The sequence below is a fragment of the Manacus candei genome, unplaced genomic scaffold, assembly GCF_025592945.1.
Source record: "Manacus candei isolate 608988 ecotype Guabito, Panama unplaced genomic scaffold, ASM2559294v1 h1tg000148l, whole genome shotgun sequence".
In the NCBI taxonomy this organism is placed as follows: Eukaryota; Metazoa; Chordata; class Aves; order Passeriformes; family Pipridae; genus Manacus; species Manacus candei.
The window spans coordinates 1,513,136-1,538,797 of NW_026138196.1; the positions used below are offsets into that span (position 1 = coordinate 1,513,136).

A 25,662-nucleotide genomic window follows, 5' to 3' on the forward strand; every position below is an offset into this window, starting at 1 on the left:
GAGAAGGCTTGGAGGGTATTGGCGAGTGAAGAACTGACTGGGAGCCAGGAACGTGTCCTGGCAGCCCAGAAAGCCCCCGTGTGCTGGGCTCCTGGCCACAGTGTGGGCAGAAGGGAGAGGGAGGGGACTGTGCCCCTCTGCTCCTTTCTGGGGAGATTGGAGTTGTGTGTTCAGCTCTGGGAGCCTGAGGAGAAGGAAAGCAGGGACCTGTTGGTGGGATGCAGAGTAGAGCCTTGGGGATGATGAAGGGCTGGAGCCCCCAGTGTCCATGGAGACTGAAGGCAGCCCAGACAGGGAGTTTGTGTGCGAGGTGTGGGTGGTGTGTCCAAGGCTGTGTTTGGACAAGGGAAGAGTTTGTGTCCCATTGTGGAAGGCCCTTCTGTGCCAGTCTCTGTTGAGGCTTGTGAAATATTTCCTAGGAGAGAGCTGGTCCCTTTCCCAACCATCCGATGGCATCTGTTGCCAGAGCTCTGTGCCAAATGAAATTCTAGGAGGTTTGGAAAAAGAAAGGATGAGGAGGCCTGTCACGTTTTGCTGCAGGAGAACTTTATTGAGAGAAAGAGTGAAAGGGCAGAGAAGACAGTGGAAGGGAGAAGGTCTGAGGTGCAGTAGGGCAACCATCAGCTGAGGTACTTGTATTGTAGCAGATTTTGGCAGAACCGGAGGTCGTGGTGTGAGGGAAGTTGTGGAGGGCCCTCAGCATGTGCCAGAGCAGCCCAGGCCTGCCAGGCCAGAGCAGCCCAGGCCTCCCAGGCCGTAGCCAAAGCCACGGCCATAGCCCAGGCCGTAGCCTCCGGCCCCAAAGCCACCAGAGATGGGCTGTCCCTGGACGTTGAGCTCCGTGCCCAGGGCAGCCCCTGCGGTGGATCCGACGAAGGTGCTCTGGGGGAAGGAGGTCATGATGGGCCCTGGGAAGGTGACGCGGACGGGGGAGGGCTGGATGAGGACGGTGGAGTCCTGGCACTGCCTGACACAGGGCTCGTTGCAGCTGTTGGCCAGCGGGGTGGGTCCGCAGGGGCGGCAGAGGTCGTAGCAGGCCATGGGTGTGGTGTGGAGGGGCCCTGGGAGGGCAGGCAAGAGAAGGTGAGAGAAGGTGAGAGCAGAGAGGGGTGGTCGGCAGCTGCGGGCGCTGGGGGTGCTCGAGGCGGTGTTGCAGGAGGACTGGGCAGTGGGGAGGCTGGTGTGGGGCTGTGGGGAGGCGTGAGGGCTGCTGAGGCTGGGTGCGAGCGTGCTGGCAGAGAGGGGCCAGGGGGGCGGTGTGGCAGGAGTAGGAGGGGGTTGTGAGGGGCTGGAGGCTCACCTGGTGGTGGGCAGAGAAGGCAGGAGAAGGCTTGAGGAGAAGCGTGGCAGGGAGAGAGGCGCTGGGCCGGCTTTTATGCTGCTCCCGCAGGGGCGGCACAGCCTTGGCCCAAACCTGTCAGCTGGCGGCAGCTTTGAGGAGTTGGGATCTGGAAGGGTTGGATTGTTGGATGTGTGTAAGGGAGGACTGAATAAAGAATTAGAGCCCAGGAGAGGTTTGATGTCATCAGTGAGGTGATTTTGTGGCCCTCGTGTGCTGTGGTTTGTGGATGTGTTGTGGATTGTGGATCCTCTTGTTCTGTGTGACTGGATGTCCTTCAGTCATTGTGTTGCAACCAGGAATGCTGAGGGAGCCATTTGATGTCCCAGGGAGGCCACTCTCTATCAGCTTTCTAAAGTCATTCTTCCTGGGATTGCTTCCTGGTGGATGAAGGAGAGCTCCTGGCCTTGTCTATTGAATGGGATCAAGAGAGAGGATCTGGAAAACTTGAGTCTGCTCCGGCTGAACTTGTTCCTTTGTTGTGCTCCATTGGGATGTCTCAAATTTACAGAACAATTTTCTCTTTCATTTAAACTGTATTTTGGGGCCTGGTTAAGAAATGCAATAAACAAAGACCCAACAGGGCTCGATCCCTTTTTGCCCCGGCTGGTCTGGGATTTCCGTTCCCTTCTTCCACATTGAAGCCAGGAGGTTCCAGAACCTGTAACCTGTCAGTCTCAGCCTTGTGTTGCTGTGAGCAAAAGCCACTAATTGCTGGCAGAGAGCTGGTGTGCTGCTCTCTCCTTTTGTGTCCTGGTGCAGACATTCCTTTGGGGAATCACCTCTGTGATTGCGTGTCCTGCCCTTGAGGCCGTGTCCATGTGACCTTGGGAGCAACTTTGAGGTGAGTGCTGTGTTTGGGAGGATTTGCCTGCCAAGTGTGTGTCAGGCAGGGCTGGAGATGTGAGCAAAGCTTTGGCAGGTGGGTGTCATTGGTGTGGTCAGCCTGTAGCCCTGCTGTGCTGTGGTTTGTTGGTTCTTTGTGCCGGCAGGGCCCCCTCTTGTTCTATGTGCTGGACGTACATCAGTCAATGTTTGGAAGCCAGGAATTCTGAGGGAGGCATTTGATGTCCTGGGGAGGCCACTCTGCATGACCTTGGAAAGGTCACAGTGCCTAGGAGCACTTCCTGATGAATGAAGGAGAGCTCATGGCCTTGTCTCTTGAATGGGATCCAGAGAGAGGAACTGGAAAACCAGAGGCTGCTCAGGCTGAACTTTTCCCATTGCTGTGGTCCTTTTGGATTTCTCAAGTTTACAGGACAACGTACTCTGTCATTTAAAGTGTATTTCTTGACCTCCTGAAGAAATGCAATAAGCAAACACCCAACAGGGCTCGATCCCTTTTTGCCCAGACTGGTCTGTGCCATCAATTCCTTCCTTCCACATTCAAACCACGAGATTTCTTAAGTTCTAAGTTGTAAGAAAACTAATACGTTGTAATATCCTGTACCTGTTAGCAGATAACTCTATTTACTAGAGGAAAATTGGCATACTTCTCTCTCCTATGCTGTCACAAGAAAGGCATTCCATGTGAAATTCCTTGATTCCATGTCCAGCCCTTTAGGCCGTGTCCATCTGACCTTGGCAGCAGGTTTGAACTGTGAGTATTAGAGGGCAAAGTCTGGAGTTGATGGTGCGTGTCAGGGAGGGCTGAAGATGTGAGCAAAGCATTGGAGAGATGGGGTGTGATGAGTGAGGTGCCCCCATGTCCCTGGTGTGCTGTGGTTTCGGGGTGTGTTGTAAGGAGGGGCCTCAAAGCATCCCAGCCCTGTCAGGCTGCTCTGGAGTTTCACACGTGTTGCCCCTTCCCTCACCTTCCATCCCTCTCCCCTTTGCTTCCACCTGGCTAAACCTGACACTGGACCTGACTTTTCCTGCTGACTGTGCTCTCTGTGGGTTTTGGTGCCCCTCCTGCTTTGAAGGTTTTGATAACTGGGGCCTTTAGGGCCCTGTCCTGGGCTGAGTGGCAGGGAGCGAGGTCCCTTCTCTGGGCATCTTTTCTGTCTGAGGGGCAGCAAGAGGATTTGGAGGTGTCCAGGGTATTTGGACACAAGCATTGCGTGATGGCAGAGAGTGCAAACAAGGCCGGGCTGTGTCAGTGGCCAGTGTGGTGGGGTGAGAAGTGTGTGCAGGGCTGGGCCCAGAGCCTTGGGCTGAGTGTCCCAAAGTGCAGGTGGGAACAAGTGTGCAGTGCTGTAGCCCAGGAGCTGCATCCATTGGGCCACAACTGCAACCATGAGTGGTGATGGCCATGGCCACGTGCTGGAGTTGAACAGGGGCAGGGGCAAAGTCCTGTTTGTGGGGAGGGGTCAGCCCAGGTAGGAGGAAAGGCTGGAGATCAACTGGATCAACTATTTTCATAGAATTAATCTCTTCTTAGGACCAGATTTTGTGTGGCTGGTGGAGAACAAATGGCCCAAGAGGTGGCCATGAACCAGTGTGGGAAAAGGAGTCTGCAGGGGAGGATTGGGCAAGGTGTGATCAAGCAGTGGGAGGTGACACTTGCTGCCTCCTCAGCACTGGTGATGTGCCATGTGAGGTCTGTGGGCAGTGCTGGGCTGTGCAGTGGAAGAAGCTGATGGACTTGGGGAATGCAGAGCAGTTGAGGAGCATCAAGATTCTAAAGAGGCCGGAGGATGTTGGCTAGAGGAGAGGCTGAGAGAGCTGGGACTGGCAGGAGGAGACAGGGCTGGCCAGGGGAGTGTCATGAGTGTGTGTGAATCCCTGCTGGCAGGGACTGAAGTGGAGGGAGCCCAGCTCTTGTCAGCAGAACACACGGGCAGGACAAGGGGCCCTGGACACAAGGGAAACAGGTGGAATTGCGTGGACAAAGAAGACAAGCCTTGTTGTGTGTGAGAGAGGTCAGAGAGTGGCAGAGGAGGTGGAGTCTGTGTGCCTGGAGCTGTAATGCTGAACTGGCCATGGTCCTGGCCAAGCTGCTCTTTCTGGGTTGTCTGAGCAGGAGGGTTGAAGCACTTGCACTGCATCCTGGCCAAGTGGCTGATGTTGTGTCTGTGCTGGGCAGGTTGAAGAGTCGTGGTGGGGAAGAGAGTTTGTGCAGTGTGTGCTGGCGCAGAGAGACTTTGGCAGAGGCGTGTGCAGGAGAGCCTTGTTGTGTGGAAGCCTTTGGTGTGGCAGGTGATGGGTTTGTGCCATGTTGTGGCAGGGCCCCTCCACCCCTGTTCCGTTGCCCATCTGTATTAGTGGTGGTGACAGATTTGCTAAGAAAGGTGTTGTGACCTTTTTCCAGATTCTCACTGGCTGTAGAGCCCTGGCCTTGTGCTGAGTGAGGATGTAAAACCACTGGAATGAAAAAAGAAGAGGCCTGAGAGACTTTGATGCAGGAGAATTTTATTGAGTCAAAGGAGTGAAGAGACAGGAGCAGGGAGTGGGATGGGCGAGGTGTGAGGTGCAAGTAGGGCGACCATCAGCCGAGGTGCTTTGCTTGCAGGAGATATTGGTGCCAGAGTGAGAAGGGCAGGTGCAGGGGGTGTCAGCTGTGATGAACCCTCAGCAGATGCCGGAGCAGCCCAGGCCTGCCAGGCCAGAGCAGCCCAGGCCTCCCAGGCCATAGCCAAAGCCACGGCCATAGCCCAGGCCGTAGCCAAAGCCGCCGGAGATGGGCTGTCCCTGGACATTGAGCTCCGTGCCCAGGGCAGCCCCTGCAGTGGATCCAACGAAGGTGCTCTGGGGGAAGGAGGTCATGATGGGCCCTGGGAAGGTGATGCGGACGGGGGAGGGCTGGATGAGGACGGTGGAGTCCTGGCACTGCCTGACACAGGGCTCGTTGCAGCTGTTGGCCAGCGGGGTGGGTCCGCAGGGGCGGCAGAGGTCGTAGCAGGCCATGGGTGTGGTGTGGAGGGGCCCTGGGAGGGCAGGCAAGAGAAGGTGAGAGAAGGTGAGAGCAGAGAGGGGTGGTGGGCAGCTGCGGGCGCTGGGGGTGCTCGGGGCGGTGTTGCAGGAGGGCTGGGCAGTGGGGAGGCTGGTGTGGGGCTGTGGGGAGGCGTGAGGGCTGCTGAGGCTGGGTGCGAGCGTGCTGGCAGAGAGGGGCCAGGGGGGCGGTGTGGCAGGAGCAGGAGGGGGTTGTGAGGGGCTGGAGGCTCACCTGGTGGTGGGCAGAGAAGGCAGGAGAAGGCTTGAGGAGAAGCGTGGCAGGGAGAGAGGCGCTGGGCCGGCTTTTATGCTGCTCCCGCAGGGGCGGCACAGCCTTGGCCCAGCCCTGTCAGCTGGCGGCAGCTTTGAGGAGTTGGGATCTGGGAGGGTTGGATGGTTGGATGTGTGTCAGAGAGGGCTGAATAAAGAATTAGAGCCCATGAGAGGTGTGATGTCATCAGTGAGGTGATTTTGTGGCCCTTCTGTGGTGTGGTTTATGGGTGCTTTGTGCTGACTGGGCCCCCTCTTATTCTGTGTGACTGGATGTCCATCAGTCATTGTGTCACACTCAGGAATGCTGAGGGAGCCATTTGATGTCCTGTGGAGGCCACTCTCCATCAATTTGGAAAGTCATAGTCCTTTGGAGCAATTCTTGAGGGATGAAAGAGAGCTCATCCCCTGGAATCGTGATTGAGATAAAGAGAGAGGTTCTGGAAAACTTGAGGCTGCTCAGGCTGAATTCAGGCTGGTCCAGTTCCCTTGCTATGGTCCATTTGGACTTCTGAAATTTTCCTGGCAAGGTACTTGGTCATTTTAACTTTATTTCTTGAGCTCCCAAAGAAATACAATAAACAAAGACCCAATGGGGCTCCATCCCTTTTTGCCCTTCCTGGTCTGTGATGCCAGTTCCCTTCTTCCACATTCAAGCCATGAGGTCTCCTAACTTTGAACCTGTAAGTTGTAACATCCTGTACCTGTGAATAAAAAATTATAATTCTTGTTGATTGTTCATTGGGCTCCTCTCTCCTCTTGTGTCATGGTGCGGACATTCCTTTGTGGAATTCTGTGATTGCATGTCCTGCCCTTGAGACCGTGTCCATCTGACCTTAGCAGCAGCTTTGAGGAGTTTGTTTTTGGGAGGGTTGGATTATCGGATGTTTTTCAGGGAGGGTTGAAGAAACAAGCAGAGCCCCGGACAGGTGTGATGTCATCAGTGAGGTGATTTTATGGCCCTCGTGTGCTGTGGGCTGAGTGGGTGAGGTGGGGTGTGTTTTCCTTTCCACAGTGCTCCCCTTCCGTGTGCTCCTCTTGCAGACGTGTCCTTGTGGCAACAGCTTTGAAGGGAGAGTTGGTATTTGGGAGGTTGTGCCTGGAATGTGCTTGTGGGGGCACTTGGCAGGTGCAGACACTGCCCAGGAGAGGTGGGGTGTCCTCTGTGAGGTCACCTGATGTCACTCCCGTGCTGTGGGTTTGTGGAGTTCTGGGATTCCATGTCCTGCCCTTGAGGCCGTACCTCTCTGATCTTGGTGGCAGCTTTGATGAGTTGGGATTTGGGAGGGTTGGATGGTTGGATGTGTGTCAGGGAGGGCTGAATAAACAAAAAGGCCAAGAAAATTGGTGGTGTCATCAGTGAGGTCCCCACGTGTCCCTGCTGTGCCAGTCCTGAGCTGGGCGCTGTTTTCCGTCCCCTCCTCTGCATTGTCATGTCCTGCCTTTCAGTCCGTGTCCATCTGACCTTGGCGGCAACTTTTGAGATTGAGCTGTAATTGGGAGGATTTTCATGGGAAGTGCATTTCAGGGAGGTTTGTAAACCTGAGCGAAGCTTTGGAGGCAGAGGTGTCATTAGTGAGGTTACCTCATGCCACTCGTCTGCTGTGGTTTGTGGTTCTGTTGTGCAGAGTGAATCCTCTTCTGTGTAACTGGATGTAAATAAATCATTTTCCTGCACCCAGGAATGCTGAGGAAGCTGCTTTTTGTTCCTGGGAGGTCACTCTCCCGTAGCCTGGAAAGGTCATGGTGCCTGGGAGCACTTCCTGATGGCTGAAGGAGAGTTCATTCTCCCCCTCTCTTGAACAGGATGCAGAGGGATGATCTGGAAAACTCAAGGTTGGTCAGGGTGAGCTCCTACCCACTGTTATGTTCCATTTGGATCTTCCAAAGTTGTCCAACAGCAGATTCTGTCATCTCAACTGTGTTTCTTCAGCTCATGAGTAATCCAGTGACCAAACAGCAAACTCAGGCTGGATAATCTTTTTGCCCAGGCTGGTCTATGACCTTAATTTACGTGTCCTGTATTTTTGTCATAAGGTTTTTTTGAACCTGTAAGTTTTGCTATCTTGCAGCTCTGAGCCAAAGGCAATAATTGCTATTAGAAGGTCAGTGGGCTCCTCTTTACTCCTCTGCCATGGTGTGAGTGATCCCGTGTGACCCGAGGAAGCATGAAAGCCTCAGCAGTGCAGCTGCTGCTTCAGGATCTGCTTCAGGAGCTGTTTTGGGGAACTGATGTTCTGAACCTTCCAGGTTGGAGCTTTGGTCTTACACCATTTCCATCTGTTCATATTTTCTGACACCACTGCCAGAGGCAATGAAGAGCCTTCAGGAGAGGGCAATTTGCAGGGGACAGTGGCTGCACAATGACCTTTGGCTCTTGCTGGCCACTTGTCCTGCTTGCAGAGCATGGATCAAAGTGTGGGAGAGAAGTGGCGCTGCCCTGGAGCCCTGGGGCCCAGCGCTGGGGATGGGTCAGCAGGCAGATGGAGCCCCAGTCACTGTCCCCCTTGGAGCTCTGTCATCCCCCAGGGCTTCCCCCAGGGCTGCCTGTGCTGCTCCTCCACAGCTGGACAATTGTCTTGTCCAGGAGGGTGCAGGGAGGGACAGGAGCATTGACCTGACTAAAAGCCCAACAAACTGCATCCACCACATTCCCTTCATGCCTGAGTGGAGGGGCATAAACACAGAAGGATATGAAATGAGGCAGGAGAGACTTTCCCTTAGTGAGCCACCCTGACTGTTGCTGATGGTTGCATTGTCCTTTCAAAGCCTTCCAGTTGCACCCTGTAGGATCTTCTGCCCAATTTTCCAGGTGCTGCGGATAGAGGGACAGGTTTGCAGTTGCCTGCCTCTTCCCTGAGTGCCTTTGCTAAGTGGGGCTGAGTTGGGCTGATTGCAGCCTGCCAGGAGCTGTGCTGAGTGCCAGCAGCTGCTGAAATGCAGGGGAGCTGAGTGTGCTGAGGGTTGTCCCCCAGGGCAGCAGAGGTGTTGGGGAGGAAGAGGAGGGGAGGCAGGAAGGGGATGTGTGTCTGGGCGTTGCTGGGGCTGCGGGGCCTGGCAGGCAAGAGGCAGCTGGGCCAGTGCAGGGCTGGGCTGGGGGTGCCAGGGAGTGCGGGGGTCTCAGGGATCCCCCCAGAGAGGGGGGTTGTGTCACTGGGTGTGCAATAGTCCCTGGGGAAAGGTGGGGTGAAGCCTGGAGTGCTGAGGGAGGGACCTGATGTCCTGGCCATGGAGGAATCTCCTGGAGTTCAGTGAGGAAAGATGCCAAGTCCTGTTTCTGGGGCAAAAGACCAGAACAGGGACACCAAGACACAGAATTATCTGGAGGATTTTTCCTAGAGGAGAAGCTGAGAGGGCTTGGACTGCCAGGGGACAAGGAGAGACTGGGGGTGTCATCAGTGTGTAAATCCCTGATGGCGGGGAATGAAGCCCAGGGAGCCCAGCCCTTGTCAGCAATGCACTGGTGCACGACAAGAAGCCCTTGCCCAGGTGACAAGAGGTGGAATTCCATGGGAAAGGAAACCAAGCCTCCTTCAGCATGTGGGTGTTGACAGAGTGGAAGAGGTGGTGGGTCCTCTGTCCTGGGGGATCTAAAGCTGAACTGCACATGGTCCTGGAAAGCCCACTGATGCTGTCCCTGCATGAGCAGGGGGTTGAATCAGCTGCACTGAAGAATTGCTGGCCAACAGGAGGATTTTGTGGCTCTGTTTGCTGGCAGGGTTGAGGAGTCCTGCTGGGGAATAGTTTGTGCAGGGTGTGCTGGATGCCAGAGCCCTTGGTGTGGCGTGCACAGGTAAGAGCAGTGTTGTGTGGAAGCCTTTGGTGTAGCAGGTGAAGGGTTTGTGTCATGTTCTGGAAGGGCCCCCACCCTGTGCCAGTCTGTGTGTTGGTGGTGGTGTCCTATTTGTTAAGAAGGATGTTGTGGCTCTTGTGCACCCCCCAAAGTCCTGTTGAGGCGTGGCTTTGTGCCAAGGGAGTTTGTGAGACCACTGGGAGAAAAAATGACAAGGAGTCATGAGAGGGTGTGATGCAGGAGAACTTTATTGAGATTAAAGAGTAAAAAGAAAGGAGCAGCCAGTGGAAGGTAGAAGGTGTGAGGTGCAAGTAGGGTGACCATCAGTGGAAGTGCTTTGCTTGCAGGAGATATTGGTGCAAGAGTGAGAAGGGTAGGTGCAGGGGGTGTCAGCTGTGGTGGCAAGAACCCTCAGCAGATGCCGGAGCAGCCCAGGCCTCCCAGGCCGCGGCCAAAGCCACGGCCATAGCCCAGGCCGTAGCCTCCGGCCCCAAAGCCGCCGGAGATGGGCTGTCCCTGGACGTTGAGCTCCGTGCCCAGGGCAGCCCCTGCGGTGGATCCAACGGCGGAGCTCTGGGGGAAGGAGGTCATGATGGGCCCTGGGAAGGTGACGCGGACGGGGGAGGGCTGGATGAGGACGGTGGAGTCCTGGCACTGCCTGACACAGGGCTCGTTGCAGCTGTTGGCCAGCGGGGTGGGTCCGCAGGGGCGGCAGAGGTCGTAGCAGGCCATGGGTGTGGTGTGGAGGGGCCCTGGGAGGGCAGGCAAGAGAAGGTGAGAGAAGGTGAGAGCAGAGAGGGGTGGTGGGCAGCTGCGGGCGCTGGGGGTGCTCGGGGCGGTGTTGCAGGAGGGCTGGGCAGTGGGGAGGCTGGTGTGGGGCTGTGGGGAGGCGTGAGGGCTGCTGAGGCTGGGTGCGAGCGTGCTGGCAGAGAGGGGCCAGGGGGGCGGTGTGGCAGGAGCAGGAGGGGGTTGTGAGGGGCTGGAGGCTCACCTGGTGGTGGGCAGAGAAGGCAGGAGAAGCTTGAGGAGAAGCGTGGCAGGGAGAGAGGCGCTGGGCCGGCTTTTATGCTGCTCCCGCAGGGGCGGCACAGCCTTGGCCCAGCCCTGTCAGCTGGCGGCAGCTTTGAGGAGCTGGGATTTGGGAGGGTTGGATTGTTGGATGTGTGTCAGAGAGGACTCAAGAAACAACCAAGCCCAAGAGAGGTTTGATGTCATCAGTGAGGTGATTTTGTGGCCCTTGTGTGCTGTGGTTTGTGGATGTGTTGTGCATTGTGGATCTTCTTGTTCTGTCACTGAATGTCCATCAGTCATTGTGTTGCACCCAGGAATGCTGAGGGAACCGTTTGATGTCCTGGGGAGAACACTCTCCATCAACTTGGAAACGTCATAGTTTTTTGGAGCACTTCTTGAGGGATGAAAGAGAGCTCATCCCCTGGAATCTTGATTGAGATCAAGAAGGAGGTCCTGGAAAACAAGGCTGTTGAGGCTGAATTCAGGCTGGTCCGGTTCCATTCCTATGGTCCATTTGGATTTCTGAAATTTTCATCACAAGATACTTTGTCATTTAAACTTTATTTCTTGAGCTTCTGAAGAAATGCAATAAACAAAAACCCAGCGGGGTTTTATCCCTTTTTGCCTTGGTTGGTCTGTGATGCCAGTTCCCTTCTTCCGCATACAAGCCAGGAGATTTCACCATGTGTAAGTCCATTGTATTATCCTGTACCTGAGAGCAAAAACTGTAATTACTAGTGGATTGTCAGTGGGTTCCTCTCTCCTCTTCTGTCATTTTACTGATGTTTCTTTGTGGAATTCTGTGATTCCATGTCCTGCCCTTGAGGCCACGTCCATTTGACCTTGGGGGCAGCTTTGAGGAGTTGGTTCTTGGGTGATTTACATGAAATATGGGGGTCAGGGCATTTGTCTGATGTGACCAAAGCACTGGAGAGGTGGGGTGTCATCAGTGAGGTCACCCCGTGTCCCTCAGGGGCTGTGGTTTGTGGGTGAGTTGTTTAGAGGGGCCCCATTCCCTCTCAGCCCTGTCGGGCTGGTCTGGGCTGTGCAGCCGTGCCGGGTGTGAGGGGCTGCCCCTTCAATCCCATTCATTCCTTCCAGCCTCACTGCCAGCTCACTGAGCCTGTCTTTGAGCCTGCCCTTTGGCACTGGCTGTGCTCTGCTGTCAGCAAGTTGACCCTTTGGCGTCACAGGGCTTGTGCTCTGGTTGAAGACGAGTGTCCAAAGAAGAGTTTGTGCCAGGCATGAGGGGCTTCTCCTTCCATTTTGTTGGATTCCTCTCCAGCTTTCTCCCAGCTCACACAGCCTGGTTTTAGGCCCAGCCTTGCCCACTGGGTGTGCTCTCTGGGGGTCTGGTTGCCTCTACTGCTGCTAAGGTTGGATCTGAGTGGATCAGGTTCAGCTGACAAGGTTTTGGTCTCAAGAGTTCTGCAGGTGTGGCTTCTGGGAGAAGGTTCCAGAAGCTTCCCTGGTGTCTGACACAGCAAGTTCCCACTGGCTCCATGTTGGATCAGCTGCTGGACAAAGCAGAGGCAATCCTGGAGGATGCAGGGATTCTGTGATCACAGCCTGTTCTGGAAGGGGCACAATTAGTGCACAAGAGGAGCTGGAAGAGAGAAAACATGGGAGAGGAAGAAGTCTGGGTGATGAAGGGCAATGCAGAGGGAGGGGAGGAGGTGGCCCAGGGACTGTAGCAGAATGTGCTGTGCAGCCCGTGGAGCAGAGCATGGTGGGTGAGGCTGTCCCCCCGCAGCCCCTGGAGGTGCAGGGTGGAGCAGAGATGCAGCTGCAGCCCCAGGAGGAGCTGCCAGCAGAGCCAGGGAGTGCCCAAAGAGGCTGTGAGGCCGTGGGGAGGGCGAGCTGGAGCAGGCTCCTGCCAGGACCTGTGGCCCCCTGGAGAGAGGAGCCCACCATGGAGGAGGTTTGTTGGCAGAACTTGGGAGCCCCTCCAGAGCCCCGTTGGAGCAGCATGTTCCTGAAGGCCTGAGCCCGTGGGAGGGAGCCAGGCTGGAGCCGTTTGTATGGAAATGCAGCCCATGGGAAGGCCCCCGTTGGAGACTGTGTGTGTGGGATGGAGCCCACGCTGGAGCAGGGGCAGAGTGTGAGGAGGAAGGAACAGCAAAACCAACATGGGATGAACTGACCCCAAGTCACCTTGTCCATTGCCCTGAGCCACTTGGGGAGAGGGGGCGGAGAACTGGGGAGTGAAGTTGAGTGTGGCTGAAGGGAGGGGCGAAGGGAAGGTATTTAAGGTTTGGTTTTCTGTCCCATTATCTTACTCAAAGATTTGATTTTTAAGGAATGAAATGAATTTCCCTGGGTGGAGAGTGTTTTGCCCATGATGGTGATTGGTGACTGAACTCCCTGTCCTTAACTCCACTCAGGAGCTTTCTCCATCTTCTTCTCTCTTCTGTCCACTGGAGGGAAGGGACTGAGAGAGGGGCTTGGTGGGCACTTGGTGTCCTGCAAAGATCAACCCTAACCCCGCAGAGCCCCAAATTGTCAGCAGAGCAGGGTGCCAGGCTTGTCCCTGCCCCTGGTTCCAAGGTCTCCAGGCTGTGCCTGAGGAATGCCCAGTGACGGTGACCTCCCAAAGGGGACTTGCTGTGGGATGTGAGAGCAGAGGGAAGGGGGCTTGGGGTCACGTGCCCAGGTGATGCAGGGCCCCTGGAGAGGGAGGCTGGTGGTGCAGAGACCCCCTGAATGGGTCCCTGTGGGGCCCTGCAGTGAGCAGGGGATGGTGGCCGGGGCATCTCCACCAGAGATCAGTTGAAGACCCACAAGAAGGTGAGATCCTGGCCCAGGGACTCCCAGGCAGGAGGAATGGGGAGCGGGCAGCCAGAGGGACAGTGCAACAAGGGCCCAGAGCTGGGTGAGCTGAGGACCCCGCGGAAGGGTGGGTGGTGAGCTGGACAACCTGCATGGGTTCCCCAAGGTCCTTGGAGCATGAGGGGACAAGGACATGGGGCCTTGTGTGGGTGGTCCTGGGACGTGTCTGTGAGGGGAGATGGTGTAAGAGGGACTGCAGGTGTTTGTGGTGGGAGCAAAGGGTTGGGGTGTCCCAGGGAGTGTTGTCATGTCAAAGCCTCCGTGTGATGAGTGATGGACTGGTGTAACTTGGTGACAGACCCTCAGGAGCCAGTCAGTGCTGCTGCTGCTGGTGGTGCTGGTGAGATATTTCCTAGGAGGGGTCTTGCGGCCCTTTTCCACATACCCCAATGGCCTGTTGAGGCCTGGCTGCGAAGGAAGTGAACTTGTAAAAGCCCTGGTAGAATAATGGAGGCAGAGGCGTCTCAGGCTTTGATGCAGGAGAACTTTATTGAGACAACAGAATAAAAAGAAAGGAGGAGCCAGTGGAAAAGAGAAAGTCTGAGGTGCAAGTAGGGCGCCCATCAGCCGAGGTGCTTTGCTTGCAGGAGATATTGGTGCAAGAGTGAGAAGGGCAGGTGCAGGGGTGTCAGCTGTGATGGCAAGGACAGTCAGCAGGTGCCGGAGCAGCCCAGGCCTGCCAGGCCAGAGCAGCCCAGGCCTCCCAGGCCGTAGCCAAAGCCACGGCCATAGCCCAGGCCGTAGCCTCCGGCCCCAAAGCCGCCGGAGATGGGCTGTCCCTGGACGTTGAGCTCCGTGCCCAGGGCAGCCCCTGCGGTGGATCCAACGAAGGAGCTCTGGGGGAAGGAGGTCATGATGGGCCCTGGGAAGGTGACGCGGACGGGGGAGGGCTGGATGAGGACGGTGGAGTCCTGGCACTGCCTGACACAGGGCTCGTTGCAGCTGTTGGCCAGCGGGGTGGGTCCGCAGGGGCGGCAGAGGTCGTAGCAGGCCATGGGTGTGGTGTGGAGGGGCCCTGGGAGGGCAGGCAAGAGAAGGTGAGAGAAGGTGAGAGCAGAGAGGGGTGGTCGGCAGCTGCGGGCGCTGGGGGTGCTCGGGGCGGTGTTGCAGGAGGACTGGGCAGTGGGGAGGCTGGTGTGGGGCTGTGGGGAGGCGTGAGGGCTGCTGAGGCTGGGTGCGAGCGTGCTGGCAGAGAGGGGCCAGGGGGGCGGTGTGGCAGGAGCAGGAGGGGGTTGTGAGGGGCTGGAGGCTCACCTGGTGGTGGGCAGAGAAGGCAGGAGAAGGCTTGAGGAGAAGCGTGGCAGGGAGAGAGGCGCTGGGCCGGCTTTTATGCTGCTCCCGCAGGGGCGGCACAGCCTTGGCCCAGCCCTGTCAGCTGGCGGCAGCTTTGAGGAGCTGGGATTTGGGAGGGTTGGATGGTTGGATGTGTGTCAGGGAGGGCTGAATAAAGAATTAGAACCCAGGAGAGGTGTGATGTCATCATTGATGTGATTTTGTAGTCCTCATGTGCTGGTGTTTTGTGGATGTGTTTTGGATTGTGGATCCTCTTATTCTGTGTGACTGGATGTCCATCAGTCATTGTGTTGCACCCAGGAATGCTGAGGGAACCATTTGATGTCCTGAGGAGGCCACTCTCTATCAGCTTGCCACGGTCATTCCTTCTGGGAGCCCTTCCTGGTGGATGAAGGAGAGCTCCTGCCCTTGTCTCTGGAATGGGATCAAGAGAGAGGATCTGGAAAACCTGAGACCGCTCAGGCTGAACTTGTTCCATTGTTGTGCTCCATTTGGATTTCTCGAATTTTCAGAACAATGTTCTCTTTCATTTAAACTGTATTTTGGGGCCTGATTAAGAAATCCAATAAACAAAGACCCAACTGGGCTTGATCCCTTTTTGCCCAGGCTGGTCTGGGATTTCCATTCCCTTTTTCCACATTCAAACCATGAGGTTCCAGAACTTGTAACCTGTCATTCTCAGCCTTGTGTTCCTGTGAGCAAAAGCCACTAATTGCTGGCAGAGAGCTGGTGTGCTACTCTCTCCTTTTGTGTCCTGGTGCAGACATTCCTTTGGGGAATCACCTCTGTGATTGCGTGTCCTGCCCTTGAGGCCGTGTCCATGTGACCTTGGCGGCAGCTTTGAGGTGAGTGCTGTGTTTGGGAGGATTTGCCTGCCAAGTGTGTGTCAGGCAGGGCTGGAGATGTGAGCAAAGCTTTGGCAGGTGGGTGCCATTGGTGTGGTCAACCTGTAGCCCTGCTGTGCTGTGGTTTGTGGGTTCTTTGTGCCGGCAGGGCCCCGTCTTGTTCTGTGTGCTGGACGTACATCAGTCAATGTTTGGAACCCAGGAATTCTGAGGGAGGCATTTGATGTCCTGGGGAGGCCACTCTGCATGACCTTGGAAAGGTCACAGTGCCTGGGAGCACTTCCTGATGGATGAAGGAGAGCTCATGGCCTTGTCTCTTGAATGGGATCCAGAGAGAGGAACTGGAAAACCAGAGGCTGCTCAGGCTGAACTTTTCCCATTGCTATGGTCCTTTTGGATTTCTCAAGTTTACAGGACAACGTACTCTGTCATTTAAAGTGTATTTCTTGACCTCCTGAAGAAATGCAATAAGCAAACACCCAACAGGGCTCGATCGCTTTTTGCCCAACCTGGTCTGTGGCATCAATTCCCTCCTTCCGCATTCAAGCCACGAGATTTCTTAAGTTTTAAGTCGTAAGAAAACTAATACGTAGTAATATCCTGTACCTGTAAGCAGATAAATCTATTTACTAGAGGAAAGTTGAGATACTTCTCTCTCCTCCTCTGTCACAAGAAAGGCATTCCTTGTGAAATTCCTTGATTCCATGTCCTGCCCTTTAGGCCATGTCCATCTGACCTTGGCAGCAGCTTTGAACTGTGAGTATTAGAGGGCAAAGGCTGGAGTTGATGGTGCATGTCAGGGAGGGCTGAAGGTGTGAGCAAAGCTTTGGAGAGGTGGAGTGTGATGAGTGAGGTGCCCCCATGTCCCTGGTGTGCTGTGGTTTGGGGGTGTGTTGTGAGGAGGGGCCCCAAAGCATCCCAGCCCTGTCAGGCTGCTCTGGAGTTTCACACGTGTTGCCCCTTCCCTCACCTTCCATTCCTCTCCCCTTTGCTCCCACCTGGCTAAGCCTGACACTGGACCTGACTTTTCCTGCTGACTGTGCTCTCTGGGGGTTTTGGTGCCCCTCCTGCTTTGAAGGTTTTGATAGCTGGGGCCTTTTAGGCCCTGTCCTGGACTGAGTGGCAGGGAGCGAGGTCCCTTGTCTGGGCATCTTTTCTGTCTGAGGGGCAGCAAGAGGATTTGGAGGTGTCCAGTGTTGTTGGACACAAGCATTGCGTGATGGCAGAGAGTGCAAACAAGGCCGGGCTGTGTGAGTGGCCAGTGTGGTGGGGTGAGAAGTGTGTGCAGGGCTGGGCCCAGAGCCTTGGGCTGAGTGTCCCAAAGTGCAGGTGGGAACAAGTGTGCAGTGCTGTAGCCCAGGAGCTGCATCCATTGGGCCAAGACTGCAACCATGAGTGGTGATGGCCATGGCCACGTCCTGGAGTTGAGCAAGGGCAGGGGCAAAGGGAGGGGTCAGCCCAGGTAGGAGGAAAGGCTGGAGATCAACTGGATCAACTGTTTTCATAGAATTAATCTCTTATTAGGACCAGATTTTGTGTTCCTGGTGGAGAACAAATGGCCCAAGAGGTGGCCATGAACCAGTGTGGGAAAAGGAGTCTGCAGGTGGGAACTGGGCAAGTTGTGAACAAGCAATGGGAGGTGACTCCTGCTGCCTCCTCAGCACTGGTGATGTGCCATGTGAGGTCTGTGGGCAGTGCTGGGCTGTGCAGTGGAAGAAGCTGATGGACTTGGGGAATGCAGAGCAGTTGAGGAGCATCAAGATTCTAAAGAGGCCGGAGGATGTTGGCTAGAGGAGAGGCTGAGAGAGCTGGGACTGGCAGGAGGAGACAGGGCTGGCCAGGGGAGTGTCATGAGTGTGTGTGAATCCCTGCTGGCAGGGACTGAAGTGGAGGGAGCCCAGCTCTTGTCAGCAGAACACACGGGCAGGACAAGGGGCCCTGGACACAAGGGAAACAGGTGGAATTGCATGGACAAAGAAGACAAGCCTTGTTGTGTGTGAGGGAGGTCAGAGAGTGGCAGAGGAGGTGGAGTCTGTGTGCCTGGAGCTGTAATGCTGAACTGGCCATGGTCCTGGCCAAGCTGCTCTTGCGGGGTTGGTTTGAGTGGGAGGGTTGAAGCACTTGCACTGCATCCTGGCCAAGTGGCTGATGTTGTGTCTGTGCTGGGCAGGTTGAAGAGTCGTGGTGGGGAAGAGAGTTTGTGCAGTGTGTGCTGGCGCAGAGAGACTTTGGCAGAGGCGTGTGCAGGAGAGCCTTGTTGTGTGGAAGCCTTTGGTGTGGCAGGTGATGGGTTTGTGCCATGTTGTGGCAGGGCCCCTCCACCCCGGTTCCGTTGCCCGTCTGTGCTAGTGCTGGTGACAGATTTGCTAAGAAAGGTGTTGTGGCCTTTTTCCAGATTCTCACTGGCTGTAGAGCCCTGGCCTTGTGCCGAGTGAGGATGTAAAACCACTGGAATGAAAAAAAGAGGAGGCCTGAGAGACTTTGATGCAGCAGAATTTTATTGAGTCAAAGGAGTGAAGAGACAGGAGCAGGGAGTGGGATGGACGAGGTGTGAGGTGCAAGTAGGGCGACCATCAGGCGAGGTGCTTTGCTTGCAGGAGATATTGGTGAAAGAGTGAGAAGGGCAGGTGCAGGGGGTGTCAGCTGTGGTGGCAAGGAGCTTCAGCAAATGCCGGAGCAGCCCAGGCCTGCCAGGCCGCAGCCAAAGCCACGGCCATAGCCCAGGCCGTAGCCTCCGGCCCCAAAGCCGCCGGAGATGGGCTGTCCCTGGACGTTGAGCTCCGTGCCCAGGGCAGCCCCTGCGGTGGATCCGACGAAGGAGCTCTGGGGGAAGGAGGTCATGATGGGCCCTGGGAAGGTGACGCGGACGGGGGAGGGCTGGATGAGGACGGTGGAGTCCTGGCACTGCCTGACACAGGGCTCGTTGCAGCTGTTGGCCAGCGGGGTGGGTCCGCAGGGGCGGCAGAGGTCGTAGCAGGCCATGGGTGTGGTGTGGAGGGGCCCTGGGAGGGCAGGCAAGAGAAGGTGAGAGAAGGTGAGAGCAGAGAGGGGTGGTGGGCAGCTGCGGGCGCTGGGGGTGCTCGGGGCGGTGTTGCAGGAGGGCTGGGCAGTGGGGAGGCTGGTGTGGGGCTGTGGGGAGGCGTGAGGGCTGCTGAGGCTGGGTGCGAGCGTGCTGGCAGAGAGGGGCCAGGGGGGCGGTGTGGCAGGAGCAGGAGGGGGTTGTGAGGGGCTGGAGGCTCACCTGGTGGTGGGCAGAGAAGGCAGGAGAAGGCTTGAGGAGAAGCGTGGCAGGGAGAGAGGCGCTGGGCCGGCTTTTATGCTGCTCCCGCAGGGGCGGCACAGCCTTGGCCCAGCCCTGTCAGCTGGCGGCAGCTTTGAGGAGTTGGGATTTGGGAGGGTTGGATTGTTGGATGTGTGTCAGAGAGGGCTGAATAAAGAATTAGAGCCCAAGAGAGGTGTGATGTCATCAGAGAGGTGATTTTGTGACCTTTGTGTGCTGTGGTTTGGGGTTGTGTTGTGGATTGTGGATCCTCTTGTTCTGTGTGATTGGATGTCCATCAGTCATTGTGTCGCACCCAGGAATGCTGAGGGAGCCATTTGATGTCCTGGGGAGGCCACTCTCTGTCAACTTTGAAAGGTCGTATTCCTTTGGAGCAATTCTTGAGGGCTGAAAGAGAGCTCATCCCATGGAATTTGGATTGAAATCAAGAGAGAGGACCTGGAAAACTTGAGGCTGCTCAGGCTGAATTCAGGCTGGTCCAGTTCCATTCCTATGGTCCATTTGGACTTCTGAAATTTTCATCACAAGGTACTTGGCCATTTAAAGTTTTTTTTTTTACCTCCTGAAGAAATGCAATAAATAAACACCAAATTGTGCTCGATCCCTTTTTGCCCAGGCTGGTCTGGGATTTCCATTCCCTTCTTCCACATTCAAACCATGAGGTTTCATTACATATAACCTGTCAGTTGTAACATCCTGGAGCTGTGAGCAAAAACTATAATTCCTAGTGGATGGTCAGTGTGCTCTGTTCTCCTCTTCTGTCATTTTGCAGATGTTCCTTTGTGGAATTCTGTGATTCCATGTCCTGCCCTTGAGGTTGCTTCTGTCTGACCTCAGTGGCTGCTTTGAGGAGTTGGTTTTTGGGAGGGTTGGATTGTTGGATGAGTGTCAGGGAGGGCTGAAGAAACAAGAGCAGAGGAGAGGTTTGATGTCGTTAGTGAGGTGATTTTATGGCCTTCATGTACTGTGATTTCTGGGTGTGTTGAGAATTGTGGATCCTCTTCTTATGTACTATTGGATGTCCATCAGTCATTGTGTTGCACCCAGGAATGCTGAGGGAGCCATTTGATATCCTGGGGAGGACAGTCTCCAATGCCTTGGAAAGGTCACAGTGCCTGGGAGCCCCTCCTGATGGATGAAGGAGAGCTCATGGCCTTGTCTCTTGAATGGGATCCAGAGAGAGGAACTGGAAAACCAGAGGCTGCTCAGGCTGAACTTTTCCATTGCTATGGTCCTTTTGGATTTCTCACATTTACAGGACAATGTGTGCTGTCATTTAAAGTGTATTTCTTGACCTCCTGAAGAAATGCAGTAAGCAAACACCCAACAGTGCTCGATCCCTTTTTGCCCAGCCTGGTCTGTGGCATCAACTCCTTCCTTCCGCATTCAAGCCATGAGGTTTCATAAGTTATAAGTTGTAAGAAAACTAAAAGGTTGTAATATCCTGGACCTGTCAGCAAATAACTCTATTTACTAGAGGAAAGTTGGCAAGCTTCTCTCTCCTCTGCTGTCACAAGAAAGGCATTCCTTTGTGGAATTCCTCTATTCCATGTTCTGCTTTTGAGGGCGTGTCCATCTGACCTTGACAGTAGCTTTGAACTGTGATTATTAGAGGGCAAAGTCTGGAGTTGCTGGTGCATGTCAGGGAGGGCTGAAGATGTGAGCAATGCTTTGGAGAGGTGGGGAGTGATGAGTGAGGTGCCCCCGTGTCCCTGGTGTGCTGTGGTTTGGGGGTGTGTTGTGAGGAGGGGCCCCAAAGCATCCCGGGCCTGTCAGGCTGCTCTGGAGTTTCACACGTGTTGCCCCTTCCCTCACCTTCCATTCCTCTCCCCTTTGCTCCCACCTGGCTAAGCCTGACACTGGACCTGACTTTTCCTGCTGACTGTGCTCTCTGGGGGGGTTTGGGTGCCCCTCCTGCTTTGAAGGTTTTGATAGCTGGGGCCTTTTGGGCCCTGTCCTGGGCTGAGTGGCAGGGAGCGAGGTCCCTTGTCTGGGCATCTTTTCTGTCTGAGGGGCAGCAAGAGGATTTGGAGGTGTCCAGGGTTGTTGGACACAAGCATTGCGTGATGGCAGAGAGTGCAAACAAGGCCGGGCTGTGTCAGTGCCCAGTGTGGTGGGGTGAGAAGTGTGTGCAGGGCTGGGCCCAGAGCCTTGGGCTGAGTGTCCCAAAGTGCAGATGGGAACAAGTGTGCAGTGCTGTAGCCCAGGAGCTGCATCCATTGGGCCAAGACTGCAAAGTTGAGTGGTGATGGCCATGGCCACGTGCTGGAGTTGAGCAGGGGCAGGGGCAAAGTCCTGTTTGTGGGGAGGGGTCAGCCCAGGTAGGATGAAAGGCTGGAGATCAACTGGATCAACTGTTTTCATAGAATTAATCTCTTCTTAGGACCAGATTTTGTGTGGCTGGTGGAGAACAAATGGCCCAAGAGGTGGCCATGAATCAGTGTGGGAAAAGGAGTCTGCAGGGGAGGATTGGGCAAGGTGTGATCAAGCAGTGGGAGGTGACTCTTGCTGCCTCCTCAGCACTGGTGATGTGCCATGTGAGGTCTGTGGGCAGTGCTGGGCTGTGCAGTGGAAGAAGCTGATGGACTTGGGGAATGCAGAGCAGTTGAGGAGCATCAAGATTCTAAAGAGGCCGGAGGATGTTGGCTAGAGGAGAGGCTGAGAGAGCTGGGACTGGCAGGGGACAGGGCTGGCCAGGGGAGTGTCATGAGTGTGTGTGAATCCCTGCTGGCAGGGACTGAAGTGGAGGGAGCCCAGCTCTTGTCAGCAGAACACACGGGCAGGACAAGGGGCCATGGACACAAAGGAAACAGGTGGAATTGCATGGACAAAGAAGACAAGCCTTGTTGTGTGTGAGGGAGGTCAGAGAGTGGCAGAGGAGGTGGAGTCTTTGTAGCTGGAGCTGTAAGGCTGAACTGGCCATGGTCCTGGCCAAGCTGCTCTTTCTGGGTTGTCTGAGCAGGAGGGTTGAAGCACTTGCACTGCATCCTGGCCCAGTGGCTGATGTTGTGTCTGTGCTGGGCAGGTTGAAGAGTCGTGGTGGGGAAGAGAGTTTGTGCAGTGTGTGCTGGCGCAGAGAGACTTTGGCAGAGGCGTGTGCAGGAGAGCCTTGTTATGTGGAAGCCTTTGGTGTAGCAGGTGATGGGTTTGTGCCATGTTGTGGCAGGGCCCCTCCACCCCTGTTCCATTGCCCGTCTTTGTTAGTGCTGGTGACAGATTTGCTAAGAAAGGTGTTGTGACCTTTTTCCAGATTCTTACTGGCTGTAGAGCCCTGGCCTTGTGCTGAGTGAGGATGTAAAACCACTGGAATGAAAAAAGAGGAGGCCTGAGAGACTTTGATGCAGGAGATTTTACTGAGTCAAAGGAGTGAAGAGACAGGAGCAGGGAGTGGGATGGACGAGGTGTGAGGTGCAAGTAGGGCGACCATCAGGCGAGGTGCTTTACTTGCAGGAGATATTGGTGCAAGAGTGAGAAGGGCAGGTGCAGGGGGTGTAAGCTGTGATGAACCCTCAGCAGATGCCGGAGCAGCCCAGGCCTGCCAGGCCAGAGCAGCCCAGGCCTCCCAGGCCGTAGCCAAAGCCACGGCCATAGCCCAGGCCGTAGCCAAAGCCACGGCCATAGCCCAGGCCGTAGCCAAAGCCGCCGGAGATGGGCTGTCCCTGGACGTTGAGCTCCGTGCCCAGGGCAGCCCCTGCGGTGGATCCAACGAAGGTGCTCTGGGGGAAGGAGGTCATGATGGGCCCTGGGAAGGTGACGCGGACGGGGGAGGGCTGGATGAGGACGGTGGAGTCCTGGCACTGCCTGACACAGGGCTCGTTGCAGCTGTTGGCCAGCGGGGTGGGTCCGCAGGGGCGGCAGAGGTCGTAGCAGGCCATGGGTGTGGTGTGGAGGGGCCCTGGGAGGGCAGGCAAGAGAAGGTGAGAGAAGGTGAGAGCAGAGAGGGGTGGTGGGCAGCTGCGGGCGCTGGGGGTGCTCGGGGCGGTGTTGCAGGAGGGCTGGGCAGTGGGGAGGCTGGTGTGGGGCTGTGGGGAGGCGTGAGGGCTGCTGAGGCTGGGTGCGAGCGTGCTGGCAGAGAGGGGCCAGGGGGGCGGTGTGGCAGGAGCAGGAGGGGGTTGTGAGGGGCTGGAGGCTCACCTGGTGGTGGGCAGAGAAGGCAGGAGAAGGCTTGAGGAGAAGCGTGGCAGGGAGAGAGGCGCTGGGCCGGCTTTTATGCTGCTCCCGCAGGGGCGGCACAGCCTTGGCCCAGCCCTGTCAGCTGGCGGCAGCTTTGAGGAGTTGGGATTTGGGAGGGTTGGATTGTTGGATGTGTGTTAGAGCAGGCTGAATAAACAACCAAGCCCAAGAGAGGTTTGATGTCATCAGTGAGGTGATTTTGTGGCCCTTGTGTGCTGTGGTTTGTGGATGTGTTGTGCATTGTGGATCTTCTTGTTCTGTCACTGAATGTCCATCAGTCATTGTGTTGCACCCAGGAATGCTGAGGGAACTGTTTGATGTCCTGGGGAGAACACTCTTCATCAACTTGGAAACGTCATAGTTTTTTGGAGCACTTCTTGAGGGATGAAAGAGAGCTCATCCCCTGGAATCTTGATTGAGATCAAGAAGGAGGTCCTGAAAAACAAGGCTGTTGAGGCTGAATTCAGGCTGGTCCGGTTCCATTCCTATGGTCCATTTGGATTTCTGAAATTTTCATCACAAGATACTTTGTCATTTAAACTTTATTTCTTGAGCTTCTGAAGAAATGCAATAAACAAAAACCCAACGGGGTTTTATCCCTTTTTGCCTTGGTTGGTCTGTGATGCCAGTTCCCTTCTTCCGCATACAAGCCAGGAGATTTCACCATGTGTAAGTCCATTGTATTATCCTGTACCTGAGAGCAAAAACTGTAATTACTAGTGGATTGTCAGTGGGTTCCTCTCTCCTCTTCTGTCATTTTACTGATGTTTCTTTGTGGAATTCTGTGATTCCATGTCCTGCCCTTGAGGCCACGTCCATTTGACCTTGGGGGCAGCTTTGAGGAGTTGGTTCTTGGGTGATTTACATGAAATATGGGGGTCAGGGCATTTGTCTGATGTGACCAAAGCACTGAAGAGGTGGGGTGTCATCAGTGAGGTCACCCCGTGTCCCTCGGGGGCTGTGGTTTTGGGGTGAGTTTTTTAGAGGGGCCCCATTCCCTCTCAGCCCTGTCGGGCTGGTCTGGGCTGTGCAGCCGTGCCGGGTGTGAGGGGCTGCCCCTTCCATCCCATTCATTCCTTCCAGCCTCACTGCCAGCTCACTGAGCCTGTCTTGGAGCCTGGCCTTTGTCACTGGCTGTGCTCTGCTGTCAGCAAGTTTACCCTTTGGGGTCACAGGGCTTGTGCTCTGGTTGAAGACGAGCGTCCAAAGAAGAGTTTGTGCCAGGTGTGAGGGGCTTCTCCTTCCATTTTGTTGGATTCCTCTCCAGCTTTCTCCCAGCTCACACAGCCTGGTTTTAGACCCAGCCTTGCCCACTGGGTGTGCTCTCTGGGGGTCTGGTTGCCTCTACTGCTGCTAAGGTTGGATCTGAGTGGATCAGGTTCAGCTGAAAAGGTTTTGGTCTCAAGAGTTCTGCAGGTGTGGCTTCTGGGAGAAGGTTCCAGAAGCTTCCCTGGTGTCTGACACAGCAAGTTCCCACTGGCTCTGTGTTGGATCAGCTGCTGGACAAAGCAGAGGCAATCCTGGAGGATGCAGGGATTCTGTGATCACAGCCTGTTCTGGAAGGGGCACAATTAGTGCACAAGAGGAGCTGGAAGAGAGAAAACATGGGAGAGGAAGAAGTCTGGGTGATGAAGGGCAATGCAGAGGGAGGGGAGGAGGTGGCCCAGGGACAGTAGCAGAATGTGCTGTGCAGCCCGTGGAGCAGAGCATGGTGGGTGAGGCTGTCCCCCCGCAGCCCCTGGAGGTGCAGGGTGGAGCAGAGATGCAGCTGCAGCCCCAGGAGGAGCTGCCAGCAGAGCCAGGGAGTGCCCAAAGAGGCTGTGAGGCAGTGGGGAGGGCGAGCTGGAGCAGGCTCCTGCCAGGACCTGTGGCCCCATGGAGAGAGGAGCCCACCATGGAGGAGGTTTGTTGTCAGAACTTGGGAGCCCCTCCAGAGCCCCGTTGGAGCAGCGTGTTCCTGAAGGCCTGAGCCCGTGGCAGGGAGCCAGGCTGGAGCCGTTTGTATGGAAATGCAGCCCATGGGAAGGCCCCCATTGGAGACTGTGTGTGTGGGATGGAGCCCACACTGGAGCAGGGGCAGAGTGTGAGGAGGAAGGAAGAGCAAAACCAACATGGGATGAACTGACCCCAAGCCACCTTGTCCATCGCCTTGAGCCACTTGGGGAGAGGGGGCAGAGAACTGGGGAGTGAAGTTAAGCCTGGCTGAAGGGAGGGGCGAAGGGAAGGTATTTAAGGTTTGGTTTTCTGTCCCAGTATCTTACTCAAAGATTTGATTTTTAAGGAATGAAATGAATTTCCCTGGGTGGAGAGTGTTTTGCCCATGATGGTGATTGGTGACTGAACTCCCTGTCCTTAACTCCATTCAGGAGCTTTCTCCATCTTCTTCTCTCTTCTGTCCACTCGAGGGAAGGGACTGAGAGAGGGGCTTGGTGGGCACTTGGTGTCCTGCAAAGATCAACCCCAACCCCGCAGAGCCCCAAATTGTCAGCAGAGCAGGGTGCCAGGCTTGTCTCTGCCCCTGGTTCCAAGGTCTCCAGGCTGTGCCTGAGGAATGCCCAGTGACAGTGACCTCCCAAAGGGGACTTGCTGTGGGATGTGAGAGCAGAGGGATGGGGGCTTGGGGTCACGTGCACAGGTGATGCAGGGCCCCTGGAGAGGGAGGCTGGTGGTGCAGAGAGCCCCTGAATGGGTCCCTGTGGGGCCCTGCAGTGAGCAGGGGATGGTGGCCAGGGCGTCTCCACCAGGGATCAGTTGAAGACCTACAACAAGGTGAGATCCTGGCCCAGGGACTCCCAGGCAGGAGGAATGGGGAGCGGGCAGCCAGAGGGACAGTGCAACAAGGGCCCAGAGCTGGGTGAGCTGAGGACCCCGCGGAAGGGTGGGTGGTGAGCTGGACAACCTGCATGGGTTCCCCAAGGTCCTTGGAGCATGAGGGGACAAGGACATGGGGCCTTGT

General features: G+C 55.8%; 7 protein-coding genes across 14 annotated transcripts in view; 1 reads left to right on the forward strand and 6 right to left on the reverse strand.

Moving 5' to 3' along the window:
- Window positions 1-10,288, reverse strand: part of LOC127462984 (feather keratin B-4-like) — a 13,299-nt gene extending 3,011 nt beyond the window's left edge. The window contains exon 1 of the mRNA XM_051771923.1: window positions 10,267-10,288. The gene's annotated coding sequence lies outside the window, so the exon portion shown is untranslated. The remainder of the gene's footprint in view (window positions 1-10,266) is intronic.
- Window positions 1-25,662, reverse strand: part of LOC127463019 (feather keratin B-4-like) — a 41,573-nt gene that overhangs the window by 14,689 nt on the left and 1,222 nt on the right. Inside the window, exons 1-2 of one of the 4 annotated variants that reach the window (XM_051771997.1) lie at window positions 14,370-14,494; window positions 13,766-14,130 (exon numbers count right to left, since the gene is read on the reverse strand). In XM_051771997.1, the coding sequence (XP_051627957.1) occupies window positions 13,766-14,110 (345 nt within the window). In that variant the 5' untranslated portion in view covers window positions 14,111-14,130; window positions 14,370-14,494. Of the gene's footprint in view, window positions 1-13,582; window positions 14,131-14,369; window positions 14,495-18,494; window positions 18,620-22,667; window positions 22,793-25,662 lie in introns of those variants that run through there. The other 3 variants (XM_051771995.1, XM_051771994.1, XM_051771993.1) reach the window with 3 other exon arrangements.
- Window positions 27-5,584, reverse strand: LOC127463020 (feather keratin B-4-like). 2 transcript variants are annotated; one of them, XM_051771998.1, is made up of 2 exons: window positions 5,445-5,584; window positions 27-1,061 (listed from the first exon to the last, which is right to left on the reverse strand). In XM_051771998.1, exon 2 carries the CDS (start codon window positions 1,039-1,041, stop codon window positions 697-699), a length of 345 nt encoding a protein of 114 aa, XP_051627958.1. In that variant the 5' UTR covers window positions 1,042-1,061; window positions 5,445-5,584; the 3' UTR covers window positions 27-696. The 2 variants fall into 2 exon arrangements, with proteins under 2 accessions (XP_051627958.1, XP_051627959.1); XM_051771999.1 differs by lacking the exon at window positions 5,445-5,584 and adding an exon at window positions 1,301-1,420.
- Window positions 9,624-22,792, reverse strand: LOC127463026 (feather keratin B-4-like). Of its 4 annotated transcripts, none has more exons than XM_051772013.1 (2): window positions 22,668-22,792; window positions 9,624-10,027 (listed from the first exon to the last, which is right to left on the reverse strand). In XM_051772013.1, the coding sequence occupies exon 2, from the start codon at window positions 10,005-10,007 to the stop codon at window positions 9,687-9,689; it is 321 nt and encodes a 106-aa protein (XP_051627973.1). In that variant the 5' UTR covers window positions 10,008-10,027; window positions 22,668-22,792; the 3' UTR covers window positions 9,624-9,686. The 4 variants fall into 4 exon arrangements, with proteins under 4 accessions (XP_051627973.1, XP_051627972.1, XP_051627971.1 ...); XM_051772012.1 differs by lacking the exon at window positions 22,668-22,792 and adding an exon at window positions 18,495-18,619; XM_051772011.1 differs by lacking the exon at window positions 22,668-22,792 and adding an exon at window positions 14,370-14,494.
- On the reverse strand, window positions 16,903-22,673 carry LOC127463016 (feather beta keratin-like). The gene is made up of 2 exons (XM_051771989.1): window positions 22,041-22,673; window positions 16,903-17,912 (listed from the first exon to the last, which is right to left on the reverse strand). The coding sequence occupies exon 1, from the start codon at window positions 22,406-22,408 to the stop codon at window positions 22,043-22,045; it is 366 nt and encodes a 121-aa protein (XP_051627949.1). The 5' UTR covers window positions 22,409-22,673; the 3' UTR covers window positions 16,903-17,912; window positions 22,041-22,042.
- On the reverse strand, window positions 17,915-18,619 carry LOC127462985 (feather keratin B-4-like). Its single transcript, XM_051771924.1, has 2 exons — window positions 18,495-18,619; window positions 17,915-18,255 (listed from the first exon to the last, which is right to left on the reverse strand). The coding sequence occupies exon 2, from the start codon at window positions 18,233-18,235 to the stop codon at window positions 17,915-17,917; it is 321 nt and encodes a 106-aa protein (XP_051627884.1). The 5' UTR covers window positions 18,236-18,255; window positions 18,495-18,619.
- The window catches only part of LOC127463015 (feather keratin B-4-like), a 29,949-nt gene continuing 29,529 nt past the window's right edge, over window positions 25,243-25,662 (forward strand). The window contains exon 1 of the mRNA XM_051771986.1: window positions 25,243-25,341. The gene's annotated coding sequence lies outside the window, so the exon portion shown is untranslated. The remainder of the gene's footprint in view (window positions 25,342-25,662) is intronic.

Coding starts and splice junctions, on each gene's coding strand:
- LOC127463020 (XM_051771998.1), bottom strand. CDS start 1,041: ATGGCCTGCTACGACCTCTGCCGCCCCTGCGGACCCACCCCGCTGGCC.
- LOC127463026 (XM_051772013.1), bottom strand. CDS start 10,007: ATGGCCTGCTACGACCTCTGCCGCCCCTGCGGACCCACCCCGCTGGCC.
- LOC127462985 (XM_051771924.1), bottom strand. CDS start 18,235: ATGGCCTGCTACGACCTCTGCCGCCCCTGCGGACCCACCCCGCTGGCC.
- LOC127463016 (XM_051771989.1), bottom strand. CDS start 22,408: ATGGCCTGCTACGACCTCTGCCGCCCCTGCGGACCCACCCCGCTGGCC.